The sequence below is a fragment of the Protobothrops mucrosquamatus genome, unplaced genomic scaffold (assembly GCF_001527695.2).
Source record: "Protobothrops mucrosquamatus isolate PMUCROS unplaced genomic scaffold, P.Mucros_1.0 scaffold24, whole genome shotgun sequence".
Taxonomy (NCBI): domain Eukaryota; kingdom Metazoa; phylum Chordata; class Lepidosauria; order Squamata; family Viperidae; genus Protobothrops; species Protobothrops mucrosquamatus.
The window spans coordinates 387,959-400,314 of NW_015386409.1; the positions used below are offsets into that span (position 1 = coordinate 387,959).

General features: G+C 38.7%; 1 protein-coding gene across 1 annotated transcript; it reads right to left on the reverse strand.

Annotated features, from left to right (window-relative positions):
- Positions 1–7,356: 7,356 nt before the first annotated feature.
- On the reverse strand, positions 7,357–10,770 carry MRPL37 (mitochondrial ribosomal protein L37; the record flags this gene model as incomplete). The annotated part of the gene is given in 4 exon segments (XM_015810870.1): positions 7,357–7,551; positions 9,156–9,359; positions 10,229–10,374; positions 10,585–10,770. Coding segments are annotated over 4 exon segments (614 nt in total), but the record flags the coding sequence as incomplete, so codon positions are not given.
- Positions 10,771–12,356: the final 1,586 nt, after the last annotated feature.

Genomic DNA, 12,356 nt, shown 5'->3' on the forward strand with positions numbered 1-12,356 from the left:
AGGTTTCATTGTATTAAAGTGATGGCTAAATTAAATGTCTTCATTGGTCTGGGATGGTTTTTAAAAGATAAATCAAGATCTTTTCTCTTTTCCCCCCCATGCTGTAATAAATATAAACATTTGATTTCCCGTCCTTGCTGTTCATTATTCTCTCCTGGATACAGAGATTCCAGAAAACCTGGTGTGGAAAGTCGCCTGCTGATTATGGTCTCTTTGAAGCCACTACATTCTGAAGATGCATTTCATACCTATCACAAACATGGTGACTGGTCTAGATTTAGAACCCATTTTTACATTCCTTTTAGACAGACTCAAAATCAAGTAAGATGCCTTCTCGACACTATAGAGTGCAACAGTCCAGCAAGAACAGCCATTTTCTTTTAAATACAAGAGCAGAAATTGAATTCATCAAGCCACAGAACTTGGCACAGCTTTGCCCAGAGTGTATCCTGTTTACAAAAAAAAAAAAACTTTATGATTCTCTAAGATTGTTCTGTGAATCCTGGCCAAGAAGCTACAGAACATTAAAATGAATATACAAGTAAATAGTTTACTTGCAGTTTAATATATAAGATAAATCAGAGGTGTTTGTATAAATTTTATTATACAAAAACAATAAAAACTTTTGATTTTTATTTTTTTTTTACATCTTCTATAGGAGAGTTAAGGAATAGGTTATTTTAACAATACCTATTACTGGTATCTGGTATCTCTCAATGATAGCTCAAGAGTAAATCCAGCTTAATTGCGTGTGCTCTCATAATAGTTATTTCTTCAAAGCAATTTTTGGCTTGCTTGAAGTGTGAAAAGGCTACTACAATGATGAATCAAAATTGCTTCCATGTCCATGTGACGTGTGATAGCACAATACAACAAATGAATACATCTCATTGCATCTTCATACAAGTTGGTTGGTGTGGCCTGAAGGACTCCCTTTCATGGCTTGAGTTGTTTATTGGGTAAACAAGCACATACCTGTCCAGGGATTATCACACAATATTTAACTTTTAAATCTTAATTGACATTATTTTGGTTCTACTGCTTCCACATTAAGAGTCCAGTTAAATGCTAGCGGTGTGGGAAGCATACAATTAGTCATGTCTAATAACATCTAATACAACTATAAGTAACTAATGAGTCGCCAGCTCAGAATACTTGTTCTGGCCAAGCTGCTATATTCTCAATATATTTCTTTCTTTCTAGTCTAAATTTAAAAAAAAAACTTCACGTGTGCAAACAATGTGACAGGAACACCAATGCAAATTAGGAAACAAGTCTTGCTCATAGTCCATATTTTAACCCTAATTTCCTATCAATCAACTAGTTTGGAATATTAAATTGAAGTTTCAATTGTGCTTGATCAAAATTTGAATGGACACCATTATCTGTTGCGCAAAAACAATGCGATATTTTGGGGAGCTCATTATTTTCTGCTTCTGTTAGGCATGGAGAGAGAATCTGAAAGAATAGTCTGTGCTCCCATTTGCAAGAGTTCACAGGAATTGCACAATTATTTCAGGTGTACAATTGCAAGGCAATTTTTGTAAATCTGTATCTTCCAAGGAAACCTGTAAAAAGCTTAATAGTCTCCAAAGTCTAAATATTTGTAGCTAGAACTGTAAACTTATATGTAGTCTATCAAGAGGGGATAAAATCAGATTCATAACTTAGGATCAAATCGGCTATGTTTTGCATTGCTGTATATACAACAGAATAGTATATATTTATATCTAATATAGCTGCAGAAATCACTGATCTCTGTATTCGTGTATTTGCTCGTGGACAGAAGTTCTAAATGCTGTATATGAAACTTGATTGTGACAATTATGTATTTTTGTAATGTGGTTCTAAAGCTAGTTTTGAAAATCCAAGAGGATGCTAACCTCATTGAGAAGGTAGTCATAATAAGAAAGCGGGGTGGGTGGAGCTATTGTAATGAAGTTGCAACCAAGGGTAATGTGCTTTTTATGGGCAGATTTTCCTCCTTGTACAGTTCCTATTTTGTACATGCCCACGTCGTCACTTTGAATGTACATTCCTGTGTCAGAATTCTAAATGCAGTTCTAAAACAGACCCATAAAATATTCAGCTGAAAAAAATAAAACAGGACAAAATATACCTACATAAGCACCTAATCTCCATCACTTCATCAGCATCTTATCTGGTGCCCAAAAATCTTTCAGTCTAATATATCTATATTGCTGAATGTCTTAACCAGCAAGATCAGTTTTGTCCTCTGTTAGCAACGTGTGCCGTTTGGTATCTGATTTCCAACATGTTCTTCTTTTGCAAGGCAAATGTTTTTTTTTAATATGGTAGAACTTTATTTCAGAAACCATCCTGCAAGGCTTTGTTCCTGTTTTATGCTGTTGAATTTTTTTTTTATTATTAGGGTGGTGTTTTGTTTTTATTATGCACCATTGTGTACATGCACTTCAGAGGTTTTTGTTCTTTTTTTTATGTCTCCTGAGTCCTGCCGATTGCCTAGACAAGTTCCTGTAGTTTTCATAAGCAAGATTTCAGAAGTGGTTTGTTCTTGTCTTCCTTCTAAGGCTGAGACAGACTGATTGGCCCAAGACACCCTTCTGGCTTTGTGCCAAGGGTAGAGCTAGAACTCCCATTCTTCCTTCTAACCTGGTGTTTTAACCCCTACACCAGCCTGGCTGTCATTTTTCAGAGATAGAAATGGAATTATTTCAGCTTTGACTTGCTACTATTTCTTGCAATATCCAATGGTTCTCTGGACATGCAACTTGGTTTCTATAAAGCACCATATTAAGCATTTGGTACCTGCAAAATACAGTCCTGAGATCAGCCACATCTATTGGTGGACCAGTTTTCTGTCTTCCTGTTTTCTCCAGATAAAAATCCTGAGGTTTTTGAAATTAGAGAACAAGAGACTTGAAATAACTCCCGAGGTGTTAAGGGCATGGTTTGCAGTTTGTTATGATCATGATTATGTATATATATTTAAAGTCTAGCTATGTGTTTTAAAAGATGGGCTTCCAGTTATCTAACAAAAACATTAGTTTGACAGTAGTACCAAATGACTCCCGATATTGGGTTCCCTTTCATTGCATGCATAAGATTGACAGCCATGTATGGGCATACTTTTAACTGGGATTCAAGCACTAAGCAGGGAATTGAATTGTTGGTATACGTGGCTCTTTCCAACTCTTGATTTTATTTTCTCTTTTTTTAAGCAGAACTAACACAATACTTAATAGTACATGGTTGGAAAGCTAAGAAATGTTTGAATTTTTCTGTTTTTATTCTGCGCCGATTGACCTCCATGCAAATTTTCTTCTTTGCCAAGTCTGTTTGTTACGTTTAACCTACAGTATAATGCTTTGGGGTGATTTGCCTTGAAATGAAGTTCTTTTTAGGCAGTGCAGTGGTTTGCTCAAGCATCTGGTCATCTAACCTAAGTAGCAATTAGCAGTGCAAGTGGAGGCTAAATGGAGTTGCAGATGTTTTCTCTGAAGCCCCAAGGTAGCTCTCAAATTCCTTTCTCCTAAATCATTTAATCTTGGCCCTCCCGTTTAAAAGATCTTAAGGAAGCCTGTGCTCTACATCCTGTTTCTTTTTCACACTCATCTTCTGTATTCTAGCATGTAGAGTACAGCTCTTGGAATTTCCATGGTTAGCAAAATCTCTAATCTTGCTTCAGCTTTCTCGTACCTCTTTTTTTTTTCTTCCCCTTGCTCTCTTTCTTCTTCCTTGCCCAACTCAATGTAAAGCGCAACTCATTATTTCCTTGAAAAGATGTGGAAAGAATGTCCTGGAGCTCTCAGTTTTTCTTCCAGTTGAGTAATTTCAAGAGTTGTGGAAGGAGTTGATTGTTTGGCCAAAAAGATTGGATAGCCGGAAAAAAATAAGGTGAATTTACAATGAAAAGTGAATATGGGATTCTATAATAATGGAAGTCTACAGTATAAAAATTGGGGGGGGGGGGCTGTGCTTAACAATTGTTCTACCTACAGCATGCTAAGGCACCAAGGTTGCTGTCTGCCATAATAATTGCAGCAAGGAATGCCACAGCCATGTGAAGAGAACAGAAGAGATGGAGCAAGAAACTCTGGACACGTTGTACTTGAAAGCGGTTGCTGGAATTATCTTTTCACAGCTGGGGGGGGGGGAGAAAGGTATGGGACATATATTAAATACCTTTCAGAGGTTTGTTGATTTTAATCTAACATTAGTCCTAAAAACAAACACAGGCATAAGCCTGGCTGAAGCATGTCATAGTGAAAGACCACTGCTCAAGTGCATGGATGCATGGAGTGCTTAATTCTGCTGTTTTACCAGTTTCAATACGTGCAACCAGACCGTAAGACAGAGCCGTCTGCAGGTTCATGCAGCCTTCTGGTAGAGCTATTAGCAGAACCTGTAGTGTTTGATTTCATAGTAGCCACATATCAAGGGCGCATGCTAAGGAACCATTCCCCCTTGAAAAGCCTACAGGTTTTGTGCCTCGTATTATCTGAGCCCATGCTTACCTGTTCAGACAGATCAATGAGCGGGAGCAGCTTCAAAAGCCATCACAAACCTTCTGGCAGGTCCCTGTGGGAGGGGGCAGCCTTATAGCATTGCCACGATACTCAAGAAACTGGAGGAAGAGAGACTATTTGTCAGCACTCATAATAGGGGGAAGCAAGAGGCTGGAAAGGCATGTTGAGAATACTGATGGTTTCCTGTTGCTTTTGTCAGTGCACTTTCTTTTTATATCCAGAAGAGACAAACAGCTCAGCCAGGTCTCCCTGTATAACAGCAGGGCTTATTTGTTTGTTTGGTCTACTGGCTCCCTAACTGTGAGAGAACAGTTCGGTAAGTGCTATCATCATCTCCGCTTGCAATTACACAAATACTTCACTGGCCTGTCAACAGCATATTTAACATTTGTCAAAATTCAACCAGCTGTTCTGACTGAGGTAATTTAAAGCATGGCAGTTTCAAAGGCCTGTGATGCCTATATTTGACCAGGGCCAGTTTAAACCTCTCCCATGTTGGAAACCACCTTTAGTAGAGATGCTACCTAAATATGAGCCAAAGGAAGGTAGATTCGCTCCTCTCCATACCGTGCAATGAACTCTACAAAGTGTGAATGGATTTTACTCCCCTGGTAAGCATAATTTATATAATAATTTAGCTGGAAGCTCCTGACAATTCAGTGACCAGCTTTTCAGCAAATGACTGGTTTTGCCATTATTTCGCCTTCCTCTTGTTTTATAACAAGAGGAGTCAACAAAACCCTGCAAAAGGCATATTAAAATATTTTTAAAAGATTCCAATCAAACTGCAGTGGTTATCTATATAAATAAAAATGTAAATGTTCGTTTGTTCAAAATCTTAAATCTCCGAAAGTTCTTCACCGATTGCTTTGAAATTTTGAAACAACGTTGCATTCAAATAAGCACGTGTTTTTATATACCTATATTATATAGATGTCACACCTGTGACAGGTAAAAACATGCTTTTGAAAAACAGCACCATCTGTTGGACGTAAAAGCAACACACGCTTTTACAGACTGAGCCACAGCAACGCGTGGCTGGGTACAGCTAGTACATTTCATAAAAGTAAAACATTTCAGAGCTTGGGAAGTGCAGGATTGCTCTAAAACACAAGTGTCAAACTCGCCACGTCACGTGACATGACATATCGCAACTTTTTTCCCATTGCCTGACCTGGGGTGGGCGTGGCTTCCATGTGGCGCATTTGACCTGTGGGCCGGCAGTTTGACCCCCCTGCTCTAAAAGATGCAACACAATGGCATAGCAATTGCCAGACATCTTAAGTTTTACTGCAATCAATCAAGAAAGTTCATCTGGTCCCCTCTTCCCATGTAATGACCAATCAGATGACAAGAAGGCAATACATCCCTGAATATTGCTTCTTAGCCACTGATTTGCAGAGATATCTAAATATGGTGTCAATATTGCAATAAAGACTGGCAGCAAGTTATTAATACAAGTGATTGAATTCTATTTTATAACATTTTTTGCATTATTCTTTGCATGAAATTTGACTGGCCTAATCTTTTCCTAATCAACAATACCACTTCTAATATTTTCAAATTTTCTCCCCACCATATACATAACTTTATATTATCCCATTGCTTTTTTCTTCCTGGAGATGCTCCAAGTACTGTGTAAGATCAATACTTTTATGTAAGGTTCCCTCCCACTTTTTATTGCCCTTTTGCATTATTCCAGTTATACATCATCTTTCTAAGATGAGTATCATGGTATTCCAACCACTGGCAATACTATATATTTCAATAAACGTACAAGCACATATAATAGTTTTTATGCTAGACCCATGTTCTGATCCAAAAATTGGGGAAGGGAAAGACTGAGTAGTTTGTCAGAAGTTGGAACACAGCAATCACATCTGAAAAGGACTTTGAAACCCTTTAGGGTTAACTTTTTCATATCTTGCATTGTTTTATATAAACCTAACCACATCAATATTCTTATAATTCTGCGTTACTCTTGAAATTGCATCCAATGAAAGATTTTTAGGAAATCCTCTCAATTGTGAGTTATTAATCTTTCCTATAATTTTAATTAATTGCTAATAAGTACCTGTCCTGTTAAGCTTAATAAGATGCTGCTGGAAAAGATTTCTTTGCAGCAGCTATGCTTAGTTTTTCAATAGAAGCTGTTCTTTATCCTTTATAATCTTATGCTGAATAATTCTACTAAGTTATCTAAGACAGAACATTGTGCTCTGCAATATCCAAAAATGCATCCTTTACACTTATACACACCCATTATAAAATAGTTAATATTCCATTTTAGGGAAGTTACACATTTGAGCTTGGGTGGAAAATACCTGTTGCAATTTACCTTTTGTCAGCTTTTAATAAGCCTAAAAACTCTCTTTCAATTAGGTAAGTATGAATCTCCCACCCACCCCCAAAAAATACAACCATTATAGGACTTCCCATTGCACAACAGAACCCCTCAGGAAAACTCTTTTTCCTTTAATGGCTCAAAGCAGAAGTGTTTTGTTTCAAATCCAGAACAATCACGTTCTGGATAACTTGCCGAATTGTTTTGGGCTGAACCTGGTTTGGCAGAAACAAAATTCAAAGAAACACGTTTCCCCTTATTTAGGCAAGAATGCTACTGTCTTGCCTTCCTGAACCAATTCACCATATAGGTCTGTTTTAAATTAAAAAGTTTCCTAATTCGGCATACCTTCCAGTATATATATCCAATGTTGTGAATTAAAATATCCTTCAAAGTGGCTAAAAGGTATGACTTAGTTCTTCTCCCATAACTATGGCCTTCTTGGAACACTGCATCAAATCTTACTCTAATTCTTCAAAGTATTAAGCTTTAACACGTGTATTTAAAAATATCTTTTATTACAAATAAACATATCCTTTTCAGTCTTGTGTTAACAGTACGTCTAGTGTAGTATTTCAGGAAGAACTAGAGGTTGAGCTCAGACTTCCTGGGATCTGTTCACACAACACCGTGCAAGTAGAGTGCCAGGAATTTTTTGAATGTGTCTGGGTTATAGCCATGTATTCCAGCAGGAATCTGTAGAGGGAAAAAAAACCTGATATTTCAATGTCTGGCACACAAATTAGGACAGCATCTAAACCAGTGTTTCTCAACCTTGACAATTTTAAGGCATGTGGACTTCAACTCCCAGAATTCCACAGCCAGCAATGCTGGCTGTGGAATTCTGGGAGTTGAAGTCCACATGCCTTAAAATTGTCAAGGTTGAGAAACACTGATCTAAACATTGCAATGTGCTACTGCAATTTCCCCTGCAAGAAAGTTTTCTTCTGTTCAATAAATCACAAGAAAATAAGACCAGCAATGTAAGTAACAGAATTTTTCCCTTTTGAAAAATTGTCAACGGTCAACCAGTTATAATTTCCAGCATGAGTCACAAATTATATGGATTAATCTGTTTGAATCACCTTCTAATATCGGGAATGGTTTCTGTCAAAGGACTTCCAAGATATCCTCCTATTCCAGTCTCAGGAAGAGGTTTTTAATTTTTTTAAAAAATAGAACCATATTTATACTCACTGTAAATATTCCGTAAGCACTTTAGAAATTCAATTAGACACGGGGTTTTTTTTAAAAAAATCCAGCATACGTATGGTTGGGAAAGCTTGAACTAAATAGGATGGTTTTTAAATGATACTTGATGTATAATAGGGAATGGTCACTTCACAGGACAAAGGCCACCAGAGAGACGGCTGTCCTTCACTGATGTTAGCATACTATACAGCATTTCACAAGCCAAACACAGGGCTCTCCTGAAGAGCACAGATGACTGATGTAATTGGAGAGAACCTGATATAATTTAGGACAGTGGTTCTCAACCTTTTTAATGCCGCGACCCCAACCGGTCGTAAGTCAAGGACTAAACCGGTCATAAGTCGAGGACTAAACCGGTCGTAAGTCAAGGACTACCCAACCGATCGTAAGTCGAGGACTTTCCCTGCCCGGGAGCGCCGCGCATGCGTGGTTCCGCCCCCTGCGCCGGCCGAGGCGTAGCTGGCAAGCGGCAGAGACGGAGCAGACCGACCACCAGCTGGCCCAGCCCAAGGGAGGTAAGGCACCCGCAGGAAAAGGGGGAAAAAATGGCGGACAAAAAAAATGGCAGACAGCCTTGCTTGGCGACCCCCGTGAAATTGTCGATCGACCCCAAATGGGGTCCCGACCCACAGGTTGAGAACCACTGATTTAGGAGAATCTGGCCCCAAGCTTTGCATTCTAGTGTTGTCTAGTGGCTACATTTTGCATTAATTATGGTTTTCAGACCAGTACAGTATGTTACAGTAATACAGCTTTGAAAACTTTTAAGTAGCTTTACCATTAACTGCATTAGCCTTAAAAGCAGTTGTATGTGAGCCAGGGTGTAGATGTTGGATTAGGACTAAGGAATTTATTTTCTACTCCACACTCTGTGGAAAACGTTAAGTGACTTTATCTCAGTCACTTGCTCCCTCTTAGCCACCCACCTCAAAGTGTGGTTCTGAACATAAGGACTGTAGTCCTCGCACAAAGTCACTGTAACCTCCTGGAGAAAAGGCCAATAATAAATATTTTCTAACTAAGTTAAAAAGCTAGAAGTTCTTTTGGTGACAACTTGGTCAGCAAGTAATTACACTTTATCAACATACCAGAACTATTTTCTTCTTGATTTCTGGATGCTTCCTGGCATCCTCATACAAAAGCTGATCCGCATCCAGCCAGGCCAGGTTTTTAACACCATTGCTAGAGTCCAAATCTGTTGTGTTCAACTGAAACACTACAAAATGGAAAGCTTGGCCATTTGTACCAATACTCTGAACAACTACTGGCTTCTCCAAGACTTTGGGTTCATCCTGGGCAAGGGGAAAAAAAAGGTTGTATCAGAAGCTTAAGAGGAAACAAACTGGGCTATCACAGTTATTAGGAAGCTATGATCGGGCGTTAGTCAGATACATGGTTATCAAACCATATCCAATCATTGACATGCTATCCTGACCTAAGTAACATGCAAGTTCAACAAACACAAATTCCTGATTGTATTTTGACTGATGACCTTATATGTAGCAGAAAACTCACAGGTGGCTTTGCCAAAGACCGACCAAATTTCCACAGTTTAACAAACAGAAAAATCAGTGCTGGCTTTTGTCATCTCCAACAGTAGGTGGTATACGCAAAGCCATTCCAATTTCATGAATTTCTCTTATAGTAGTCATGACTGTTCAGGAATTACAAATATATGGAAAATTATTTTACTCTAAGATAGGAAATTCAAAAGTGCATTCAGTTACCTCATGCATTCACAAAGTTTAAAACTCCATTTGCCTTGTTAAAATCCAAAACTATGTACTGTGATCATAACATCCATATGATCAGCAATATGAATTTGCTACCTTTGATCATTTTATTCAGTACTGCCAGCTCGATCACTCTCACACTGTCTTCACATTGTGTGCCTTTACACAGCCAACCAACAGAACGAGATCCAACAGGGACTATGCAAGATACGTCCTAGATTTACAAGCACTGCTTTTCCAGTTTTCTCTTTTCTAGGAAATCTGCAATCAAGACTTGCAGAAACTGCACGTGTGTATTTATTTCATGTTAACAGTTAATGGAACAGTATTTATGAAGTGCAGTTAATGGAACTGTCAAGAGCAAAAGTGACCAGCATCTCCTGATCAGTTATGGCAAGCCATAGCTTTTCCATCTAAATTATACTTACTCCATAAAGTTTCTTAGCCTTGGCTAGAGCATTCCCAAAAGCAAACATCAAAACTCTGGCTTGTAAATGTTCCGATTTCTCCCTTTTCCCACTTTCAATAGTGTATGCTGTATGAGGATAAGGATATGGGTAGTCTTTGTTGAAACCTAAATATAAATTAGGGAATAATTTAGTACAAGATCACAACTCACTGCAAAAGAAGAAAGACCATCTGCATATAATCTATATTTTTCAGACCATTACTCATTTACATTCACTCAACTCTTTGTATTTAGACCCTTTTACTCTCATAATTCATTTAGTAGATTCACACCTACAAATGAAGAAATTATGAAACAGATTATATTTAATCTTACCAGTGTCATTTTTTATTTTGTATACATTCTTTTCCCTAAGATCAATTATGGGTGAAATAGGATAGAACGTTTCTAAATCATGATCTTCAGTGGCCAATATCTCATCACTGGATGCTATAGGTTGTAGGCAATTTTCTGCATTCAGAAGCTTTCCACAAGTAATATTAATCTGAATGAGAGCAGACTCTATAAAAGAAAATAACTTATGTTAGTTCGTTATAAGCCAGATATTGTAAAACCAGGGATAAAAAACTTTTCAAGAACACTTCCAAGTGGCTATTGTTCTTAATTCTGGAAATCATAGAAAACCTGAATAGTAGGACAACATTATCAACTGCCAATCTATTTTGCTCCTTTTCACTTCTAAAACCCTAATTTTATTTTTGGTGACGAGGTTGTTAATATGTGTATATTGTCCAAAGTCCCTGAGAACAAGTATTACTGAGAAATATTAAATGTCTTGCAACAAGTTAATACCAGATATGCATATTTGTTTTATGTAGTGGCAGTGCAATGGACTGAATAAAGTGTAGGATTTGGACAAGGAAAACCCTGGCTCTTGTCTTTCCTTAGGCAGAGAAGCAGGCTTGGTGACTTTAGGCCAGGCACAGTCCCTCAGCCCAAGAACAACCTGCCTCCAGAAGCGGTGAATGCACCAACACTGGAAGTTTTTAAGAAGAAACTGGACAGCCATTTGTCCAAAATGGTATAGGGCAGCCGTTCTCAACCTATGGGTCGCGACCCCATTTGGGGTCGATCGACCATTTCACGGGGGTCGCCAAGCAAGGCTGTCCGCCATTTTTTTTCCCTTTTCCGGCGGGTGCCTTACCTCCCTTGGGCTGGGCCAGCTGGTGGTCGGCCTGCTCCATCTCTGCCGCTTGCCAGCTATGCCGCCGCCGGCGCAGGGGGCGGAACCACGCATGCATGGCGCTCCTGGGCAGGGAAAGTCCTCGACTTACGACCGGTTGGGTAGTCCTCGACTTACGACCGGTTTAGTCCTCGACCTACGACCGGTTTAGTCCTCGACTTACGACCGGTTTAGTCCTCGACTTACGACCGGTTGGGGGTCGCGGCATTAAAAAGGTTGAGAACCACTGGTATAGGGTTTCCTGCCTGAGCAGGGGGTTGGACTAGATGACCTCCAAGGTCCCTTCCAACTTTATCATCATCATCATCATCATCATCATCATCATCATCATCATCATCATCATCATCATCATCATCATCATTATTATTATTATTATTATTATTATAATATCAGAAAACTTCTATTGATCTACCAACCTATACTGGCTCAGCTACTATCAGAAAAACAACATTTGAAATCTGAGTTTAAAGTTATTCTTTGAAATCAAAAGTACTTTATATTTGTTCTGACCATGCATTTATCTGTAAATTTCTATAACTTTTTGACAATTTGTAGAGAATTTAATCCAGCCCAGCAACTGGACTGTCTCCCCACCCCAAACACATACAAATAGATCAGTGAAGTCCCTCCTCGCTAGGAACTATTTTCTTCATATATGAAGAAGCAAATCCTTTCCTCTATTCAGGACAAACCTTTATACCACAGAAGATACCTTTATAACATCACTGGCTCTACTGCAGAATCTGGGATATTTGTCCTTAGTTTTCTGCAGTCTGTTAAGTACCGTATTTTTCGCACCATAAGACGCACCTGACCATAAGACGCACATCGTTTTTAGAGGACAAAACAAAAGAAAAAAAAATTTCTAACCGGCGGTGGCGCGGTCAGGTAGGCGGCGGCGGCG